General features: G+C 47.3%; 1 protein-coding gene across 3 annotated transcripts; it reads left to right on the top strand.

The window, feature by feature from the left end:
* Window positions 1–9,503: 9,503 nt before the first annotated feature.
* Bdl (borderless) lies at window positions 9,504–22,205 on the top strand. Of its 3 annotated transcripts, none has more exons than XM_078180706.1 (12): window positions 9,504–10,259; window positions 11,165–11,307; window positions 15,398–15,626; window positions 17,324–17,460; window positions 17,696–17,840; window positions 18,418–18,692; window positions 18,947–19,081; window positions 19,452–19,711; window positions 19,897–20,081; window positions 20,363–20,407; window positions 20,517–20,696; window positions 21,285–22,205. In XM_078180706.1, exons 1-12 carry the CDS (start codon window positions 10,211–10,213, stop codon window positions 21,506–21,508), a joined length of 2,007 nt encoding a protein of 668 aa, XP_078036832.1. In that variant the 5' UTR covers window positions 9,504–10,210; the 3' UTR covers window positions 21,509–22,205. The 3 variants fall into 3 exon arrangements, with proteins under 3 accessions (XP_078036832.1, XP_078036830.1, XP_078036831.1); XM_078180704.1 differs by having other exon boundaries at window positions 9,505–10,259; window positions 17,294–17,460; XM_078180705.1 differs by having other exon boundaries at window positions 9,507–10,259; window positions 17,294–17,460; window positions 19,897–20,072.
* The last annotated feature ends 1,187 nt before the right edge of the window (window positions 22,206–23,392 follow it).

The following is a 23,392-nucleotide window of genomic DNA, read 5'->3' as shown; positions in this document are numbered from 1 at the left end:
TCCAGGATCAGAGCGGTACCCGCGAAAGGAACATCGCGACGCAACGGGGTTGTTCTAATGAAACTTTGATCCGCGAGTCTCTGTCGTTCGGCGAGTCGCGTTCACGGTCGGTGCAGCAGCGTCGGTGCATACGGAGCGTGCATCTGTGTGCCGGTATCGATCCCCCGTTATCGATTGACCCCGAATCGCGTAAGGTCGAAGCCCGTGGCCGGGCCCGAGAGCGTGACGATGGCGAGACACGGGCTAATTCCGCGACGGAACGAGAACGCGACCTAAACCCGAGGGGACACACACGTTTTGGGGACCGATCCCCGGTCCCCGCTTTGTAAAAAGGTGAAAACAAATCGGTTCCCGAGAGCGCGCGCGTACACGCACACACACACACACACACACACACAGAGCACACACACACCCCTCGAAACCACCCCCCGATATCCAGTTTCCTGCGTTCGGACGATGCGACGAGGAGACAAAACGACGAATCGAACGCTCTCGATCCGCGGCCACACGCTTCCGGATCGCCACGGCTGCCATCGGCGTGTCTCTGCAAGCAAGTTTCACTTTGTTTTTATAGTACAAACACTTATTTATATACGTACGTAATTATACATACTTATATTATATAAAATATTAGCAAGGGTCCTACTCACGATTCAACTATAACGAGAAAGAAAGAGAGCGAGAAAGAAAGAAAGAAAGAGAGAGAGAGAGAGCGAGAGAGAGAGAGAGGTAGCCGAAAATCCGGGCGGACACGCTCTCTCGGCTATGCAGAATCGTTCCGCTCGTTCCGCGACGGTAGAGAGGGAGCGAGCGCGTTGTCTTGCGGCGCGTGGGTGCGACGCGGAATAAAAAGGACGAGAGAGGGGGAGAGAGAGAGAGAGAGAGAGACCGGGTTACGCGAAAGAGAGGCGATGCGAGGAAGAATGCACGCGCGTGTCACCGATAGGTAACACGGTTTTTCAATCGTCGTTCGTTCGAGGGAAAGAAAGAGAGAGAGAGAGAGAGAGAGAGAGCGAGAGTGAAAATGCGTGAAAGAGAGAGAATGAAACAGAGAATGCACGTGCGCGAGAGTGTCAGTGAGAATGCGAGACACGGTCCCAGGAGGATGCTAGAGAAACAAAAGAGGCGACGCGAAAGAGTACCAATATTCTAAAGTAATTCTAATGGTTGACTTAATAATTTGATAATTAATTGATATTGTAAATCGTAAACGACCGTAGCGTGTAGCGTATTAATCAACGAGAACGACGAACGCGGCGACGATTAATTCTATTACATTAATTACGTATTGCCCGGGATTTCGAAAGGAACGAAGTCAGAGAACGAGAGAGAGAAAGAGAGAGAGAGAGAGAATAAGAGAGCAAGAGAGAGAGAAAGAAAGAGATTCGTGAGAGGCGTGAAGGAGCGAGGGGCCGGTCATCGTGCAGAGTAATCGTGTTTCGATCGGTCGTCGCCGATTGTATCATAGCGAGAATCACGTTCGACACGCTGTCCGATCTTCATATATACAAGGTGTCCCAAAAATCACTCGCAGTCGGGAACTGACAGGTTCCCGGGATCGTTTCAAGCAACTCTTCCATTGGTCATTTCTCGTCAATAACTCGCGAAGCCTCCATTTTCGCGAACAAAAAGGTTGCTTGAAATCGCCACTGGAATCCCTTGTTCCCCGATCGCGGCTCGCTTTTGGCGCCCTCTGTGTACACGTCGCGTGCACGTACGTATATACGTGTCTGTATAGAATCGTGCACGATCTCCTTGATCAACGTCGACGAGGCGTCGTCGTCGTCGTCGTAGGTCCGATCGGTAACGCGTCGCGACTCCGGGGGAGCGTGGAACGATCGATGAACACTTTTGTACCGCGATCCGGATTATACAATCGACGTTCCCCCGCGGCGTCGACGATCGGCCGACGACCGGAATCAAGCCGTCGACTAATCGTGTGCGCCGACTTTTAAAAGGAGACCCGGGCAAAGTCGTGCCGAGCGTCCGACGCCGATTTTCCCGACTCCCTTTTCCCGGCCCCTCGGCGAGCTCGAGCATCGATAGAAGGAGGAACGTGGGTGGAAAAAAAAGGAGAAACCAACCAATCGACATAGGCATATAAGTAACGTGTAGATATATCATAGTTAGATACAACGATCTCAAATGTGGACGCGCGGAGAGTGGACGATCGCTCGGATCGGTATGGATCGGCTGCGGGCGTGTAATTCGAAAGTTTTCTTTCGAGAGTGCGTGTCTGTCTGTTTGCCTGCGCGTATGACCAGAGAAAGCGAGAGAGAGAGAGAAAGAAAGAGAGAGAGAGAGATACAATTAGCGAGTAAAATATTATATATGTGTATACAGAAATCGAAGGATTCGGATCGAAAGCAAAAAAAGAGAGAGAGAGTGCGAGAAAGAGCGAGGTTGGACAATGGTTCCGCGCGATCGCGTGCTACGAATAATATGGTTGAATCGTGAATTCGTTCGTGTAACGTTCGTCATCAACAATCATTACCGATAAACTTCGTTTCACGTCGTCTATTCCTTTCGTTCCGCAAAAGGCCTTTTTCTTCTACTCTCCTCCCATGTTAATCCCCACGCCGTACCCGCCACCCCAAACCCCACCACTTTTCATCCCCCACCCCATTTAATAAACTTCGTGTCTACGAGTTTTCCAATTTTTCTTCGTTCGAGATTCTCCGCTTACTATCGTTGATCTCGAAGGGTTCGATCGTCACACGGCTTTCTGATTTGCGTTCGCGACACACGGGGACACACATACACGCACCGGAAAAAAAGAGAGAGAAAGACACAGAGAGAAACACACGGTCGTGATTTATTTCGGGGGCACCGAGGACACCGCCGGACATATTTGGAAAACGGATGAAATTAATTTAGGTATTCGCTGTTTACGTACCTGAAAGCCATCCTAGGCATAGCGTATTTCAAAGGGAAGAGGAAATTCTCATCCGTCGGAGAGAGAGAGAGAGAAAGAGAAAGGGAGAGAGAGAGAGAAGTGCTCGTGCGGACACACGAGCAGCAGCAGAGATCGAGCGGACGATCGGCGTACGATCGAGAGCGGATCGATCGGCTCCGCCATTATCGCGTTCACGAAACACACTGGGCTTTTTCGTTTTATCCGCGTGTACGGTCGGGGGTTACCAGTTGCGGTCGCGTTTGGAACGGTTTCTACACGGTTCGACACCGGGAACTCTGCCGCCCACCCCCCTCTCCCCCCGCATCTCGGTGCTTTTACGTCGAACGATCTCAATCATTGTCTCGGGGGGGAAACTCGCGGTCGCTTCCGGACGCGGAGAATTGCAGATGCTGACGCGTCCGCGTCGAGCTTCGTCAAACATCGTCGAACATCGTCGAACATCGTCGAACGTCGTCAAACATCGTCAAACATCGTCAAATACGGTAGATAATAAAACGAATCGCGCCGCGCGCGTCTCGACACCTCCGCGATTTTCTTCAAACGACGATCTCTCGACCGGGGGATCCGCGGCGAGCAACGCGAAACACGGCACAGTAGTGCAGCACCCGCGGTCAAACGTCATCGAACACGATTATACAGCCGAATCCGAGTCGCGACTTATATTTCACGACGATTCCGAGTTAAGGATTCTAGAGGTCCGCGCGTCAAACACCGTGAGGAACACGTTTAGAGGAATCAGCACCGGCACGCCTACACATATACAGACACACGTATACACGCGCGCGCGCAACAGTAACGTTCTTCTGTATACCGTCTGTCCTCCACTTTTCTGGCTTGTCGCCCACCCACCATCCCCACCCTCCCCCCATTTTCGTCCTGTACGCGCGACACGAACAAGAGACGAAGGAAAAAGGTAGAACGAGAAAAGAGAGCGAGCGAGAGAGAGAGAGAGCCGACCGCGAGACAAATCGAAGTGAGAATGAGAGAAAATGAGAGAGAAAGATAGATAAGGGTGCGTAATTTTCGTTTGTAGATCGCGAGTGCTCGCTTATCCACAACCCTCCATTTTTCACCGTTTTATTGATCGACCTATTGCTTCTCTCGCGAAACCTCTCCCCCCCGCCCCCGCCCCCGCCCCACCCCACCCCCCTTAACCCTTTTACCAAAAACCCACGAGAACAACTCCAAGACGTACTAACCTAGGACAAATTGTAGACAATTTATTATCAAATAAAATGGAAAAATAAAGCGACATTTGAAAGGAAACAAGGAGAAGAGTGTGTGTCTGTCCTCCGTCGTGCACGAAACGGGGTTTACGTTCTACGGTGTGGGCAAGCTCGTTTCGCCCCTCCCCCTCCCTCCCTCCGCGGGAGCAAAGAGGCTCCGCCCACCGTCGTTCCGTCTATCGTTCATTTGAACATTCCTTTTGAAATTGGAACGAAACGCGTGCGATTACGCGGACTTCGTGAACCGATGCCGATCGCGCGAGGTACGCAAGAGTAGTAGACGAAAACGTTACGAGAGGAATTATATGAGACACGTATATATATATATATGTATATGTATATGTATATGTATATACACACGTTGTGCATGCACGTACGCACTTGTCCGGCATCGAGCGGAATTCGATTCAGTAGGGACTGAGAACGAGGCTTGGTAAAGCCGTCACCGCGTTACTAACACACACCTTGCCCGGCTTTTTAAAAAAAAAGAAAAACGGAAGGAAACGAATAAACTATATCTTGTATTGTATAATATATTATATTACCGTGTATTAATATAATATATTAACGTTAGTGCCGTATACATATAAATATATACATAATATATACACAACATACCATAGTTTATAATGTTCAAATTTAATAAATACAAACGTTATTTTAGAACACTTGTCTCCCGTGATATATCCAGCGAAAACAGATTCTGTTAGTGTTCGATTCGGTAGAAACAATGGTTTTCGTAAGGCCCATTGCGTTTTGGTAGGACCCAGAATTTTCCAGACAAGACCCACAGAGTTTTCCGAGTCGACAGCTTTTTCAAGACACGATACTTTCGCTCAAGAATTTTTTGAGAGCCTTAGAATCTTTTAGCAGAGTTCTGACGATTTTTCTTCGGACCCAAAAATGTTTCCGGGGGCCCTACAATTTTTCTGTTGACTGCACAGTGTTCAATTAAGTCCTGACTGCAATTTCTAGGACCTTGTAATTTCTTAATCGATCGTAGAATTTTTTGGAAGCTTCGAAATTTTTATACAAGTTCCCAGTACATTTAAAAAGGCCCAAAAGTATTTTTCAGAGGCCCAAAAATTTTCTTCCGAGCTTCACAATATTTTTTGAAGTCTCACGATCATATTTCACGATCTCAGAATTTTTGTATTGGTACCATAAATTTCCTAAGGCCCCACAATTTTTTTGCAAGTCCCTGGTACATTCAAAAAGGCCCAAAAATATTCCCAGAGGCCAAAACTTTTTGTTCCGACTTCCACAATATTTTCTAAAGCCTCGATATCACGTTTAATGCTGTCAGGATTTTTCTATCGGTCCCAAAATTTCTTGAAGGCTCCAAAATTTATCCACAAGTCCCAACTATTTTCAAAAGGGCCAAAAAGTATCTCGGCACACTCCGAACAATTTTATTACTGCCCAAAAATTGTTTAAAAATCCCCAGAACACACTATAGATCCCTACAGCTTCCCAATACTTGCCAAAAGATTTTCGCGAGGCCCATAAAGTCTCGGTGGGTCCCAGAATCGTCCCGAGAGCCGGAGACACCAAGTTCAAGTGATCGGTGGCACGTAACAGCCCTGATCCCGTTCGCGTTAGCCAATAAAAATCAGGAACGACGGGCCGGCTGCGGTCTCGAGCTTTATCCAAGAATCTGTGAATCTCCGGACATCTCGGGAATTGCTGGGCAAGGCAGCAGCCGGAGGATCAATTAGCGAACGACGACGGCCGGTGGTAAACCAGGCCAGTGTCTCCGGTACGGCATGGGGCGCGGGTGTAGCTGCGGTATGCGAGTCTACTCGGATCGGCAAGATCGCGGCGAGAAACGCGGAATCTCGGTCTGACCGTAATTCACGCGGAGGCTGCTGCGTGCGGGCCGCGCTGTTAAACGCGCGAAGAAGGGACGTTTGCGCAACGCGTCTACGGCACTGATTACCGTGAATTACCGCAATTTCCATGATTTCCCCCGATAAGAGGCGTCATCGTATTCGCGATGCTCCACGCGGCGATCCCCGCCGCGATAACGCCCGTCGAGCGGTTCCACCGCGCGGATCGGAAATAACAGCAATTGTTTTTGGCGGCGAAGTCGCCCGGACTTCCCAGGAATCGGCGATTCAATTAAATGCCCTCGGGCCCGCTGCATTCCGCGACAATTGATACCGCGGTGCGTCAACATGCGCAAACGATGCGAGGGGGTTATAAACACTCGTTACGCTGTCTACGCGTGCATCGAGCGCTGCAGACAAGAGGTAGAAATCAGACGGAGCAACCTCCTCGATGCAATCACGCAGTATGCCTCGGATCGTTGCGATGCAGCTGTAAAGGGTCCGTTCAAAACGCAATAAAACGGCGTAGAAAAATCGTAGCTCAGATTTCTTTACGTCGTTGTAAAGAGGAGACTTTGCTCTTTAAAAACGTCTTTGCGCCAGTCCCCCAAAAAATTTTTGTACTTGCCTACGGTCATTCGAAAATTCATTATTTTGCGAGGAATAACTGTCTTCACTTTTCTGTCTCTGAATCGATGCAAATAATTTTTTAGCAGAAAGTGAGATACACTATCTAAAAGTAGAAGCTTCCAGCTTTAAAACGAGCTAAGAGAGATCGCCATACGATTTTTTCTCACAAAGTTACGGCGAATTGAAAATGGACGATTTTTCGCGTCCGCGGTAAGTAGATTCAGTCGTCATGATCAGACGCGCCAGGCGATTGCTGTTCGATAAACGCGTGCGCTTGCACCACTCATTTCCTCGGGCATACGTTTATTAATCGATTCATTTAGCTCGATGCTTCCACTTTACATATTCCCTGGAAAATTTTATTGTTCATTTTCCCTGGCAAAATGCTTACAAGTCGAAACAATTAATGCACCTCAGACAACGAATACAACTCTTCCAAAAGTGTTACGAATTAAAAAATCCATAGAATCGTACAAAAATTATTTGTGAGAATAAAACTACAGCCATTTTAAAGCTCGAAGCTTCCTCTTTAGAACAGTAATATAGGTTTGTTAATTTATTCATTTAGTCACGGTTAAAAAATCGCCGCAGGTAGTCGAATATATTGTTATAAGCTGCTGCTAGCTTCGTGAACCTAGCATTAACCGACGGCCTCTCGACGATCCGAAGGCTTTCGTCTCTCGAACGCGTTTTTCGTCGCAGCGTGTCCCGACGGGATTAGAGAAGCCGCGTCCGCGATGCGTCGGGTCGCATGGCAGGTGGACCAGGAACAAGTCGTTCGTTCCCTTGTATGGCTCGTCGATGAAATAATACGGTCGGTATCATTATGCACGCATTTATTTCCAGTGTCCCGGGCACGTCCAATCCTGGATCGTGATCCATGCGAATGGATCCATTATCTCAACAGCGTGACAAGGCTGTGGGCAGTCTGCTAATGCGGCAAGGGACGGATGTGACGTAATCTGAGGTCACCCACGCAAATGGCGCGCGACTCTGCCCGAACACAGGCGGGCTTTCGCAGTCCCGTCGCCGACGTCGATGCTCCGTTCGACGATCGTCGTTCGATACGTTGCCGCAGGAAAATGCCAGTCGGTCGACGTTCCGTCTTAAACCGTCCTTAGAGCTCGTTACCCTAACACGCTCGCCAATATTTCGCGAATTACTATAGAACCATTTTTCTCGACGACTTTATTATTTCATTTCGTGATCAATGTACTTGTTAAATCAATAAACTATAAACATTAAATTGTTAATATAAAGATATAAAGACAGAACGTTCCTCTGTACTTACTAAACTAATAAAATATGAGCAATAAATTAAAAAGCATTTAACAAACATTTCAGCGAAAACTAAATACACAGATATAGCAACAGAACATTCTTCTATAAATATAAATTAAAAGCAAAGAAATTGCAAAACAGGAAATTATTTAACAATTAAAATAAATGACAATAGAGAGTCGCCTGTCTCGCGCAAGGCAGTGGATGAAAAATAAATCGCGCAGAAAACGTTGCGGAGTAGCTGACGTTGGTAAAATCCTCGTCCTCGCGTCGCCAATCAAGAAATCCGAGCGTCCGCCATCTTGGGCGGCCGCGTCGCGCGTCTCGGCATAATCTTCTCATCGCGTTAATTGTCGAAAGCGTGGTCCGAGTGTTGGCGCCGCCGTGTGTCCGGCGTGATAGGACCTCTTCTTTTTTTTCCTAGAGCGAGAAACGGCGAGCGATCCGCGCACGACGGAACGTGACGGAACGGTAAATATCCGCGCGGCCGGAAGTCGGTGTCTTCGCTCACGAGATCGCCGCGAGTCGCAATTACGCGGTCTACGTGGGCGGATAAATAAAAGGGGGGACTGTCGAAATAGTAGCGGGAGGGGAGGGTCACATCTATCGCTCCGAACCTCGTCGCAGACAAACATTAACGAATAAATGAATCCGATGAAAATAGAAGAGGTCAATAGCTGCGAATCGCCGCGTTGGAAATCGCGCGCGGCTCTAAATTTAGGCCCCATTCGTGCGCGCGCGCGAGTATCGTCCGACCCCGCGGACAAAGCTTTTTCTGCATCGCACCGGTTGCGTCTGCCGCACCTTCAATCCCCTTAATTCCCTCGAATCGGCTCCGGCCACGAAACCGCCGCTGAAAGGACGCGCGGATTCCGCCGATTGAATGCCGGGGGGGGTAATGCTTCCGTTCGACGTGAAAGAATATGCAACCGCTGCGGCGCATTGAGACTGCTCGACGAGACCCGCGAGACTTTTATCGAAGTCGACGCAGAAGAGTTTAATTTAATATCAATAAAAGTCTTGCTAACATAGCGAGATTTATTTATGAAAAATTAATTACTGTAATCGTTTGCAATAGTTTATAATATTTTAATCGACGTCAGACGTTTTCTAAAGGTTCTACAATTTTTATTACGAATCTTGGGACTCTCTAAAAAGCACAGGAATTTTTCGAGCACCTTCATAAGTTTCCCAAGAGTCCCACAATTTTTCGATAATTTTCGGAAATCAGTATCATTTTTTATACTAGGAATTTTTTTACGAATCCCAGGAGTTTCTCACTGGCTCTGGAATATTTTTTTAACCTCTGGCAACGTCTCTGCGAGGCTTTGAATTGTCTAGTTGGCTTCCAGAACATCCAAGACCTAAAAAGACTTCGATTCCCTCTCTCTCTCTCGCCATCAAGACAATTGCAAAGCCAAATGATAGCTGCTGTTTACAAAAAGATAGCAGCAGGATCAGCAGCTCCTCTGGACAGTGGGCGTGTCTTCCAGAACCCGGTGAAACACACACGGTGCACACGGTGTGCATGGAAACGTCTGGTAACCTGGCCCCCCTCCCATAGATCTTAGCCCCTACCAGAAGCGCGCGGGCTGGTTACCGCGGCGTTCGGCATTGTATCCACTCGGATTGAGCGATTACTCGGTTATCAGCTCTAGCACCGGACCACTCGGCGAGCGAACGCTGGGCCAGCTCCTATTCCGCGTCTCCTCGAAGCGTACACGTCCGTCGTAGAGCCTAGGACATCACCTCGCCGCCGACCAAAAATCGACTCGCCTTGGTCGTCGACGATCTCGAAGACCGCCTCCAGAGATCTCGTGATCGAAGAGATCTGATCTTGAATAGATCAATCCATGGTCTCTGCAACGCGTCCGCGACATCTCTTCAAGGTCTCTCCGAGTTACCTCCAAGATCTCTGCAAGATTCGTCCGTGATCGCTGCCGGACTTTAGTCGAGACCTTTCCGAAGATCGCTATCTAAGATCAGCTCATCCGGTGGCCGAAGGATGATCGTCGGGTGAATTCGCGGAGCGCAGGGTACATCGATAAAGGAAGGGGTAAGGAGGGGCCGGTGGAGAGGCCGAGGATGTGCCAGCGCTGATCGACGCAGCCTGTCGACCGCGAGAGTGCCGCGTGCCGATTAATTGTCCCAGGTGGTGGCCGACGGTTGTTGAGTGTGGGTGATGATAGATGTGTTTCGCTCCCGTGTTCCGTTCGCGTTGCCGCGTTGTGACCTGTTGCTGGTGAGATCGCGCGCCCTATCCGAGGCGTGACAGCCCGCGCGGCGGTTCGGTCACCAGACGACCAAAGGATAAACCACGAGCAACAATGTCCTCCAGGATCCATCAGCTGCTGGCGATACTCCTCTGCTATCAAGGTGAGACGAGTCAACGCCATTTTTCACTGTCGGTATACGATAGTCGGTTTTCAGCGATCGATATGCGATAGTCAGTAGTCAGTAGTCAATATCCAGCAGTTAATATTCAGGAATTAATATTAAGCAGTCAATATTGAAGACTCAATATCCAATAGGCAATATCCAAGACTCAATATTCAACAGTCAATATTGCACTATCAATATTCGAGACTCAATATTGAACTATCAATATTCAAGAGTCAATATTGAACTATCAATATTTTAGAGTCAATATTGAACTATCAATATTCAAGACTCAATATTGAATTATCAATATTTTAGAATCAATATTGAACTATCAATAGTGAACTACCAATATTCAAGACTCAATATTGAACTATCAATATTCAAGAGTCAATATTCACGACTCAATATTGAACTATCAATATTCAAGAGTCAATATTGAACTATCAATACTTTAGAGTCAATATTGAACTACCAATATTCAAGAGTCAATATTGAACTATCAATATTCAAGACTCAATAAATCAATATTCAGCAGCCAATATCCAAGAGTCAATATTTATCACTGCATATCCAAGACTCAATATTGAACGGTCCATATCCAGCAGTCAATATCCACCAATAGGTATCGACCAGTCGATCTCCAGGAATCGATATCGACCAGTCAGCACCCAAGAAGTCAATATTGAACAGTCGATACCGAACAGTTGATATTGAACTCGCTCGGTGACGGTCGCCGGCTAATACGCCGGAGGATTAGCCAATTTGCTGAAATTGAACAGTCCCTGCAAACGTCGCACGGTCGTCACGCGACGTTCCCGTCAGTTTGCGCGACGATTGTTCCCTCGTTTGCGCCGTTTATCGTTGAACGGGAACCGTCTATCATGGTATCTCTGTCGCAGCTTTCAGCTCCGGCTTGATACTCGAGGAAGAGAAGGAGCCGAACTACCTGAACGCCGGCGTCGGTGAATACGCGGTGTTCAACTGCGACCTGGACTTCCCGCACGAGACGCCGATCCCCTATATTCTGCGGTGGCAGCGCGATGTAAGTGATTGCCATTGTTCTTCGCCCTGCTCTGGTCTTGCTCCGGGGTCTCTCGATAATCTGCCATGGTTCCCGAGAGATTTTCCGTGCAGCGAGATCGTAGCAGAATCATTTTTACGTTGTCGTTGTTATGAAAATGTTTGCCGATAGATTTTATTATTAATTAGTAGGATTTATTACGGATTGATCCTTAAATTGTGGTTTATCATTAGTTTGACGTCTTGTCAAACGGTAAAATTAGTTGCAACAAATTTGGTTGCCATTTAAAGGTAATAATTAAATTGGTAGATCCAAGAACCTATCATAGAGTGATTTGCGTTATCCGTAACTATTGCTACATGTTTCTCGTAAGTTTTACGTCCTTGAAAAATTTTTAACATAGATCCGATCTCATTCTCATGCTCGAAGCTTCTACTTTCGCAACGTAGCACAAATTTTTCTCTAAGATGGTTGCACATGATACAGAGAATCAAATATCATATCATCGACTCGTAGAATCGAGACGGTTTTCATCTCGGAAATGGGACAAATTGAAACGTCTGTAGAATCGCGGGAAAATTTTTCCTGTCAACGAAACTCGTCCTATTTTGAAGCTTGAAGCTTCTACTTTCGCCACGTGTAGTTAGTTTTCTAAGAAAAAATTTCTAAAACTCATAATAATTTAAATATCCTAGTAACATCTCAGGCAATAAATACGCCTCCCCGGAAAGTACCATAAATTAAAAAATCCGTAGAATCCTGCCAAAATTTTTTTCGCGGATGAAACTACCGCCATTTTAAAGCGCAAAGCTTCCTCTTTCCAACGACCTATCAAAAATTGATCTACGATTTTTTTTACTCCTTTCATCGGATCTCAAAGAGAGGGCGTATCGAGAGCTTTGCAGCAGAAGTCAATTTCCTTGGATTTGGTCGAAACTCCTTTTCTATTTCTATTATTATTCAAATAATAAAAATTATTACTAAGATTGCCATTATTTAAAGCATAGGGGTTCTTTTTTAAACATTTCCGTATCGATACAGTAGCATAACCTACCGTGATTTCCAGAAGCCACGTAAATTGATCGGATAATTTCCACGGAAAACGAACTTGCAACTGCATAGGAACTACGGTCGCATCGACAAACGCGTGGAAAACGTGTCGATGGTTGCGCAACGATCGGTAAACAATATTTCCGCGAGCGGGTGCGCGAAAATCACGACAATAGTGTAGGTTTACAAGCGGCTTGCGGTCGACATGCATAAATCGAACAAGTTATGGTCGATCGTCGATGGAAAATCAATCGGTCGGCTCAAGGAAACTCTGTTCCTCTTCGCGGAAAAATCTAACCCTGCAGCCCTTTGCGCCTCGATCGTTGCCAATCCCGCGGCCATTTCCGTCGCGGACGCAACATTGTAATCAGAATCACGGCAAATCTCATTGAACGAGTCCTTACAACTGTCGCGAGCAATTAGAAACCATCGAGTCAATTGCTCGGTGCATTAAGCGTCTGTAACATCCAGACTGCAGATCTTCGTGCACTTGTGGCGCGAGTGCGGTATCATCGTTTTATCAGCGCGACGAATCAGAGACAACAAAAATTCCTTTAATAGCAGCGACGTTCTATTAATACCATAATTAGACGAAAAAACGATATAATAATTAATTATTACAATAGTATCAAATTTACGATGAATAAGGAAAAATAGTAGCCATTTCGTTTCAATCAATTTCACATAAACATGTAATCTCGAGAACTTAAATAATTTAAACAGCAAATCTAAACGACTCTGAGATTAAAAACTAAACCATAGAAAACAATATTCGACAAGTTTTAAGAATATACAAAGTAGCTTCAGAGTTCCTTCGAACGCGTCGCAATAAAAATGAATTTACTATACCTCTCGATTACGGACTCTTGACAGCGACGGAAATGCAGGAAATCGGCGAACGATATTCTCGCGCGAACAGCGAGATATTTAACGAAGGTTGGTTAATCCGCGTCCGCGTCGACCGCGAGGCGCGCGCTCGGAATCGTGCACGTTCAACCGCGTAGAAAAGTGCCCGCTCAAGGCAGGGTAGCCGATTCGATTTCCTCCGGGGTTGTCTGTCTGTGTATCTGTGTATCGGATTCAATCCGCGTGGGAAGCGCGGCTGTCTCGGATCCGGGTTTCCGTCAGGCCGCGTCTCGGTTTCGAGGCATCTCGCAATATCTTCGGATACGTGTGCGATTGTGGCGCGGTTTGCCGGTTGCACAATTTCGCCTGGGAACGACTCGCGAGGCATCGCGAGGAGGACCGACTTTCTTCGTGCCCTTCCACGAGTCTCGCGGTTTATTTATTTATTTATCGAGGCTTAAGCAACTATAGAGTGACCGGAGAGAAATGTAGGAAAATTAATCTGTTCGATATTTTAGGCTCGATGTTTTAATACGTAATCTAGTTATATTATTTTAATACGAGAGGATGATTTAGGTTATGGTAAGCAGGATTTTTATTCTAAATAGGAATTGTATAATTTAATTTTAAGAAATGTGAGTAGAATGAACATGTATTATCTCTTTTAATTATTGTAATAAGATGTCGGAAATAATGCGACAGGAGATATTAAAATTATTTAATACTAGTCGAATTTAAAGGAGTAAAGTGCCATGTCAATTCGTAGTCTGAGTCTCTTCCACTCGATGAGACAAATGAAAATTTTCCATTACTCGGTGGAATTATTATTAATCTTTAAACGACTCGATCCAGAAAAGATTCAGAAACGAACGTAACAACTTCCGCCGCCCGTCGTGCCCTACCGCGGTGCAGTTTCCGCGCACGTCGCCTTAGAAGCGTCGAAGTTAGGGGGACCGAGCGTCACCGCGCGTAAGCTATATAGTCGTCGGCGGTGTTCGGTGACTTTGCCGGTTGGCGAGTAGGAACGTTTAAAAGGGAGGACGATCGAGCGGTGTCCGCGCGTTTATTTCCTGCCTGCGGCAGAGGAGGCGAGATTCTTTCGCGGATGTTGCATTCGACGCGCGTGCAGCCGCGCGCCGGAAACAGATTGAACGTTGCGCATGGCTACCGCATAAAATCAAGTGGAACTTAACCTGATTGGTCCCTGATGCGTATGCAAAACAGGTGCTGCCCGGGCGGCTCTCCCCATCTCTGTCTATCGAACGCCGGGGGTAATTGGAGTACGGGACGCAAGGCTGCGTTATATCCATGCGATAGGCAAGTGCGCGGACACGAGGGGTCCCAACCAGTGGGTCACTGCTAACGCATTGTCAGACGATTAGGGACGATTAGCGGCCTTTTCGCCAGCCTCGTTTTGACCGCCAGGTTCCTCCGTTTTACGTTTTCGACCGGGGGAGGAGGGGGAGGACGATTCACGTGTCGTCTGCAGACGGACATCTGCGTACGACGATCGCGACGACAGCTGACTGGACTCGGTCGCAACGGATGACGAGCAACTGCTTCGATCGTTGTCTTCGATGGTCGAACAGTTTGCAGATTTTAATGGAGGACTGCTGGTTCGATGGTTTATTTGTTAACCCTTTGATTAGGAAAGACGTGTGTGTGTGTATGTGTATTGATTCACACGTTCGCAGACAATTTAAAAATGTTGCGGGCTCGTCGGCGAACCCTCGCGGTTGTTCTACGGTTAACGATGGTTAAATTTATTGTTCATAGCGGACTCGGTATTTTAGGTTCTAGGTAGTGGTGGATTAATGTATTAGTCATGGAGGAATCACTCTTCTATGTTCCGGGTACTGTTGGATTAATATATTAGTCATGGTGGACTCGGTCTCCTAGGTTCTAGGTACTGCTAGGTTACTATACGAGCTATACACACCTGTAAAAATACAATATAAAACCGCCTAAAATATAATACAAAAATCGTCTAAAATAAAATCGTTTAAAATTCACGCTTTTAATTTCGTGGACGTAACCTCGCCCTTAATCGTACCAGAATAAAAGCCCCGCGATAATAAAATATAAAAATTGCCTAATAATAGAATCCAGATCCGTCTCTTCCTGCAACTAAGATAGTAATCGCGATCCACGGGTAGACGAACAAACCGCTCGATCTACCATCGACCGAAATCACGGGACCTGCGTATGATTTCAGAATCGAACGGTGTATTACTGGTACCACGGACACCCGATGGTCGGTCTGGGCTACGAGGGTCGCGTGCACCTCGTCGAAGACGCGGTGAACCGCGGCTACGGTCTGGGCAGCATCAATCTGACGAACATCCGCGAGAGCGACCAAGGATGGTACGAGTGCAAGGTGATCTTCCCGAACAGGACGCCGATCTCGCGGAACAACGGGACTTGGTTCCACCTCGCCATCGATGGTAAGGTCGCCGGCTTTCTCGTAATCCGTTTCGCCCGTTCGAACTAATTCGATAACAGCAAGTGCCGAAGGGAATTAACGTAGTTAAGCGCCCGGCTGACTAACCCTGAGCACACTGAATTGGGTCACGCTGGTGCGCGGACACTAACACTGGAACGAGAACCGGCTGGGGGGCCGTGCCGTAAAAGCCACGGTTCCGAAGATGCGTCGGAAAGAGCCTAAACCGATCGATCTCCTCCCCTCCCCCCGAGGTGGGGTAAGAAAGGAGTCGCCTCGGCCGGGAACGAGATCGGCCGGTGATCGAAGCGCGGTCGTGGCATCGAGGCCGCGAGGAAGAAGCCTCGGCTCTCTCGCGATCTCGGATATTGGAGTCAATGATTCACTCGTTAACCCAGACGGAATTCTGGTTTTTGCTGCTGGAATTCTGTTAAACGTTAATAGAGAATTGAGTCACCGTGTGGGGAGCTAACGGCGCAGTTGCCGTTAGAGAGAGAGAGAGAGAGAGAGGGAACCGTCCGTCGACGGACATCCGAGGCACCAGGACAATAAGCGCTGCGCGGGACAATGACGGCGAGCCCTTTTCCGGGGACCGATCGAAACGCGGACACCTTCTGTCCGACCGGTTCGATTATGATGCCTAATGTGTCACGCACCGATTCCTAATCAATGGGCGCTTAGGCCGGTCTCGTGTTGTTGCACAGAAATCTGCATGGAACGTTCGACGCACCGGGTAACATACTCGGCATTTTGCTCAGCCTGGAGCACCGTGAGAGACCGCTCCCCATTTTAACGCCTGTAGGATCGTTGGACAATTTTCTCTCCGCGCGAGACTACCGTGATCTCTAACGCCAAGCTTTTCCCTTTACAACGAGACCTCGAAAAACGATGCACGATTTTTCTGGCGCTTCTTAGCGAACTCCAAAGATTCGACAAATAGAGGGTGCTTGAATCGGTCGAAAAATCGTGCAACTTTTCTTGACGATATTTTGATATTTATAATATTTAATATGACATCGAATAGTACTTATAATACTTACCATAATATTATAATAATATTTATAATATTTATTTCGAAATACGAAAAATATATTTCCCAATTGGTAAAGGAAAAACTCGAGTCTCCGAATGCCTGTTAATTACGGGAAAAATGTGTCAACGATTCTACGATTGTAAAACAAGCAATGTTAACACGTATTACGATTAACGTCGTCAGCAATAACAATTATAACGCGTGCAATACAATCTGGCCCGTGGCATATTTGAGGTATGAAAAAAGGCCGTGGCATTTGTTGCAAGATCTCTCGCGCGTTCATGGGACGATTCTAAAATTCCTGCGAAAGGTATGTCACACTCTAATCTCGCACGAAACGAGCACAGAAGGAAGCGCGGTCCGGCGAATAGCACTTGCGTAACGCGCGCGCGCGCGCGCGCTTGATTTGCGCTGGCCGACGGTCGATTAACCTGTCCGCTACGATCGCGATCGATCGATCGACGCGTTGCATCTGCGGCAGACTTGGCGCGCGGCCGATTGCATTCGACGAATTTAACACGGAAATAAAATAATAACGCACGCTGGCTGCGTACGGAATCGTGAATTTTATCGTACTGTAATCCCGCTGATGCTTACTAACATGAACCTGGGCAGACTCGTTAAATCGTTCAACCCAGGTGCGTCGCCGTTTGGGACGTCTGTTCCAGGTGAAAACATCCTGGCGGTGCCGCCTGTTAACAAAACGATCATGGAGGGCGACACGGTCAGCTTCGAGTGCGTCGCCAAAGGCGAGAAATCGATCATCACGTGGTTACGCGAGGGCACGGAGATCTCGCAGATCGAGGTTACTCTGTTATCATTCTCGCCATGGAATCGCCGAGCTCTAAACGCGACTAACGATATTCTATTTTATGATATCTAAAATCATCGATTAAAAAATCAAGAAAAGTTGCAATTGAAAAATTTTATTCCACTTTTATATGTCACTTTTATTGCTCGGTACGTCTATGGCGTTGTTAATTATTTCTTCGTTCTTCCTCGTTTTTTGCTATCGTTTCACTCGACAATTTCCGCGACAGGATTTCGCGAGGAGGGCGAAGGTCGCCGAGAACGGGACGCTGACCATCAGGAACGCGGCCATGGGGGACCTAGGGGAGTACACCTGTACAGTGACAGGGGAGACTGGGGAGCAGCAAAGTGCCTCGGCCTTCCTCAATGTGCAGTGTAAGTATTAATCAAGTGTTCGCGCTGTCCGACGACTTCGGTGGCTTCCCGGTAAACAGGTCACTGTCTAATCCTGTCAGTTTACCCTAAGTTCATCGACTTTGTAATTAATCGTTGCGTCCACCGCGAATACTGAATGGAAACTGGAGGAGCCAGCTGTTCGAGGAGATAGATACAAAGTTGGAGGTTAGATCTAATCTCGCGTAATCTAGAATTACCGACCACTTTTCTAATAGTGATCTAACCTAGCGATGATCGTCTTAGCTCGCGGATGCTAACCGGTAGCTTTCCAATGAATCCTCATTCGAGACATTCGAATATTTTTCTCAAGAAGGTCACCGTAAATTCCCATTCAAGAATTCTCAGATTTTATGGAGTTTAGGATAATATAGTGTCCGAATGTAGATTTTATGGTTACAGAGAGGTATCGCCGCAAGTCCTCGTTACGTTTTATAGAGTCTAGGATTGGAATTCATAATTATTCTCCGTGCTCTTCTAGAACCATCACACTGTGACTCTTCCATAGCCAAAGCAACAAGGTCATCTTAATTTTCTATTAATTCGTGCCATTTTGCAGTCAAGGCGAAGGTGATCTACGCTCCTCGAGAAGTCTACCTTCCCTATGGGAAGCCGGCGCTTCTAGACTGCCACTTCAGGGCGAACCCACCCATGACGAACCTCCGTTGGGAGAAGGACGGATTCCTGTTCGACCCGTACAACGTCCAGGGCGTGTTCTACAGACGGAACGGTTCCCTGTCTTTCAGTAAGGTGGACGAAACGCATTCCGGCGCATACACCTGCACGCCGTACAACGAGCTGGGCACCGAGGGTGCCAGCCCTACCATCACAGTGGTGGGTGTCGTCCTATCCCGTTCTAATTGAAGACCGCGGAGCCCCGGTCTCGACCACCCTTTGGCCACCCTTTGGCCACCCTTGATTTTACCCGGGACTAAGGTAGCACAAGCTACGACGATCGGGACGACACGGTGAAGACCACTGACACCCGGGACCGAGGCAGACGAGCGTTTAACCGCGCCTTTATCCGGCAATTGCGATTCATCGTCGCGGCTCTACGCTCGTTCTAATTTGCGATCGCCTTTTTGCAGATCGTTCAGAGGCCGCCGGTGTTCACGGTGACGCCGCAGCATCTCTACATCAGGAAATTAGGGGAGACCTTGGAGATGCCGTGCGACGCCAGGGACGGGGACCAGGCGCATCGACCTCAGATCGTTTGGTACAAGGTGCGCAATTACTGGCGCATTCGGGGCCATGGTTCGCGACACAGTATGATTCTGAATTCTTTGCCGGTGTCTCTATCGACGCGTTTACTGTCGGATATTAATTGGGGATTTTTTTTAAAGTCTTAATTTTGTGGTTTTTAAAACTCTATAATTTATGAAGCGGCGAATGCTACTGTAGTTTTCGACGTGAATATAATAATATAATAATAGATTATATAATATATTACTTACTAAATTGTAAGTAAAATATTTGATATAAAATACTTAATAAAAGTCACGCCATACTGCTGCGAATTCTGCTGATCAATGGGACCACCGGTCCTCGAGCGAACTGTCATCACATTTCTATTGAACTTACATGTTCCGTCAGGATGGCTCACCGGTCCCGCCCGACAGGACCATTCTGATCGGTGGCAATTTAACGATCGACAGGATCCAAGTGCAGGACAGAGGACTGTACCAGTGTGCAGCCAGCAACGAAGCAGCGACGGTGGTAGCCGACACGGAGCTTATGGTGTTGAACGTTCCTCCGCGAGCACCGTACAATTTGAGCGCCAACAGCAGCAACAACGCCGTCACATTGACTTGGGTGCCGGGATATGTCAGGCCCAAAACGGAGTACTCCGTCTGGTAATGAGAAAAAAATCCCATCAATTGTTGCGACCATTAACCACTTCAGACATCCATGGTTATAGATGGAAAAAATAAATTTTTGAAATTTTTGAGAATCTTTATTTTTTGTTTCACATTTTTATATACACTTTTTATATTAAATGTTACAGAATTATAGTAGATTTATCGTTGTTTGCGATTAGGTACAGACCCACTGACACCACGGAATGGAGGACGATGAAGCTCGTGTCGAGGAAGATCACCGAGGCGACCGTGAACAATCTGAACTCTGGAAGGGAGTACGAGTTCATGGTGCTCAGCCAGGACAAGCACGGCGACGGGATGTTTAGTAAAACCTTGCGGATCTTCACGCAACCGCGTATGTTCGGTGCTTCATCGATCACGATCGGATAAACAATCAATTCTATTGATTAACGCGTTCGTTGTCGGTGACGATTCATCCATCGTCTGACAAATCGATAGAATCACTACAACAAAATTACATAATAGACACATATAGAATTCTCAAATCCATGTATAATTACTACTGCTATTTTCAGAGAAATTGTTACAAAATTTTGCGAAGTGATCCAAAAACCGACCACGAACGCGTCGATCCTAGATCTTAAAATTAATCCCGGCAAGTGTTTTAATAGACGCACTTTTCAGACATGATCGACGAGAACTCCGCGTCGGAGTACCGCAGTCCTCCAGGTAGTACTTCAATTAATACCTGAATTTTTCAATGACTGCTTAATAATTACCATCTGCAATTCTTCTTAAATTTCGAAGAAGTCTAACGAGAATTTGCCCCGATTCGTAGACGAGAGAATGGGACCGCCAGTGAACGTCAGAGTGCAGGCTACGGTGGAAGGATACCTGGTCACCTGGGAGCCTCCAGCATACGGCAAGGAGCAAGTTAGGCTCTACGCCGTTAGGTGGTTCCGTGGACCATCCGAACGGCTTTATGGGAGAGCGGAAACGACCGACACTTACTATTTAGGTACCTTCTCTCGTTTATCTTCCTCCATTCGTCGAGCATCGCCCTCGAGACTCGACGAAACTTCCGAACCTCTTGCGATTTTATTGATGGGGGTTGCACTCGTTTCGATGCACTTTCGTGGACTGGTCCAGCCGGCCTAATTACGCTTGGACGACTAGTTAAACGACTGGTTAGATGGCTGGTTAGACAACTAGTTAGACGACCAGTTGGACAGCTACTTTAGAGAAGCTGCTGGCAGCGCGGATGACGCGTCATTTGTCTCAATGCAATTTAGCAAATGGCGGGATCTTGACTGGCGGCAGTTAGTTTAAACGATTAACTATTGACAGTAAATTCAATAAGAGGATGCAATCTGGCAAATGGTGAGACCTCGGCTGTAGCTTTCTACCAGGCAATTTGAACGATTAGCTATTGATAGGGACAAGGGGATCAATTCCCGATTCAGAAACGCGTAGTAAAATTGACGTAAAAAGGCTTGAATGAATTTAGATAAAAAATGCATTGACTCGAGGATGCGATATATCAGTGGATTTTAATTCCAACTTCCAGTTGGAAAATTCAATCATTCCTCTAACATTCCTTTCGCAGTGAAAGCTCTGGAGGAGGAGAGCTACTACACGTTCGAGGTGGCAGCGATGTCGGTGACCGACGACGTGGCGACCAGCGACAGGATCAGCCTGGAGGTGCCGGCTTACCGTCGCAACCGTGCGATCTCCATGGGGATCGTGGCGGGTATCGGTTTCCTGGCGGCAGCGCTGGCCGCGATCTGGTGGGCGAGGAAACGATTCTGTCACCCGCCGAACGAGAAATAGGGGACGCACGGCTGTCACACTTAGGCGACGAGCCGCACGCGTGCGGGCCATCGCCGGCCACGGTCGGCGGGGGCCCCCTCACCAGAAAAAAAGAAACCGTAGCGTTTTTAGCGGAATAGAAGCGAGAGGAATCTGAAAGACGAAAGATGACGGCGGAGCGTCGGCGTCGTGTTTGCCGTGGGATATACGGTGTTGTCGCGCGGGACATCGTCGCGTTGTAACCGTTCTACGAATTAAGTTATGTAACATATTATCACATTATACCGAATGGCTATCGATCCGCGTAGACGTAGAGGGAATCGGGCGTGACCGGGCCGGAGAGGATACGGTCACGCCGTGGAGGAATTTTCGTATCTGGGACGGTTAGCAATCTACTGCGTTTACCGTACACACATCAGTTACGTACGAGTGTGTTCTCGCATTGCATCTCGTTACATTATGTATCGTTTAAAAGCTTTATTAGATAAGTGTGCACGTTTATTAAGGATTAGTTCTGGCATTTGATCGTTATTCGGCCACCAGGCCGCGCCAAACGGAGAGAAAGAGAGTGAGAGAGAGAGAGAGGCTCGCGAGCTTGGTGGATTGGTCGAAGAAAAGTCGTCCGACTCGGCTAGGATCCACGTATATATATATATTATATGTAACACATCCGATACGTTTTTTCTATTGTAAATAAATTGTGTCGATTATCTCTGCACCGGACACGTTTCATCTCCGAACGTTGCGCAACACTTCCGCCCGCGATTTCAATGTTCCGCGACGGAATTAAGAAACCCGTCTCCGTCGTGTCTTACGGATCGATTCTCACCGGTCTTCGGACGTTACACGGAATTTATTTAAATAATAATTCATCGATCCGATCGAGAAAACTGGGAGAGAGTTGTACTGTGTTCAAGATTCATCTTTTACCATGATCGGATATATGCAGAAATTCGTATCATATTAAAGTCTATCAAATTATATACATCTGTATGAAACTGTACACACCTGCGCGCAACTATGTGCGACTATATGCAACTGTATACCACTGTGTAAAACTGTATACCACTGTGTAAAACTGTATGCAACTGTATACGACTGTGTAAAACTGTATACAACTGTACACAGTCGTACGCAATCGTTCGTACACAGGATCAGACTGCGGATTACATTGCGCCAGATCTGGCCGACAGAGCCGCGAAAGGGTTGAATAACGAGATACTCCGGATCACGCGGAAGCATCCAAGGCGGGGTTGGAAACAATGGCCGCGGCACGCGTGACCGTCGTGTTGTCCCCCGAAATTGCAGACATCACCTCGGGTAATCGGCTTACGGCACGCTTTGTCCCGTGGGAAACCAGAATCGCGTGTAATGCCAGGCTATTCTTACAAATACACAGCACCTTGAAGGGTTTCCTAAGCATCCGAAGATAGTCGATGATCCACGGTAAGATAGTGTTTCATCAGCAAGCGCGTCGCGTCGAGGGAACGTCGTCGAAACGTCGTCGAAAGCCGGCGTCTCCGTCTCGCGCGGAACAAGCGTTCATTATCGGTCGAGCGCAAGTCGATAACGATCGATACGATCGTGATTGTTAATTAGAAACGAACGGGTTGAGTAGCGGTAAACATCGCCCGGCAAATTCGACGCAGCCAGGCGAGATAAGATTGCGACGGTTAATAGGAGACGGTTCGCGAAACGTGTACAGGTAGTCCTGAAATTATTCGAAGCAACTTCTTTTTTTATAAAAATTTTCTCCGAGGCGTCGTTAACTATTAACCTCGTTATTTATTAACGAAGCAGCGGATCGTATTTTCGTTAAAGGAGAGATCATTTGAAACGGTCTCGGGTATCCCTTATTTCCGGATTGAAGGACATTTCTGGGACACCCTGTATGCGCTCCGGCTG

Source organism: Augochlora pura, chromosome 5, assembly GCF_028453695.1.
Source record: "Augochlora pura isolate Apur16 chromosome 5, APUR_v2.2.1, whole genome shotgun sequence".
Lineage (NCBI taxonomy): Eukaryota > Metazoa > Arthropoda > Insecta > Hymenoptera > Halictidae > Augochlora > Augochlora pura.
Note: the sequence above shows the minus strand (reverse complement) of the source record. Positions and strands in the feature narration are given on the sequence as shown.

Coding starts and splice junctions, on each gene's coding strand:
- Bdl (XM_078180704.1), top strand. CDS start 10,211: ATGTCCTCCAGGATCCATCAGCTGCTGGCGATACTCCTCTGCTATCAA. Junction 11,308..15,397: donor TTCTGCGGTGGCAGCGCGAT/GTAAGTGATTGC, acceptor GTATGATTTCAG/AATCGAACGGTGTATTACTG. Junction 18,693..18,946: donor CCAGCCCTACCATCACAGTG/GTGGGTGTCGTC, acceptor GCCTTTTTGCAG/ATCGTTCAGAGGCCGCCGGT.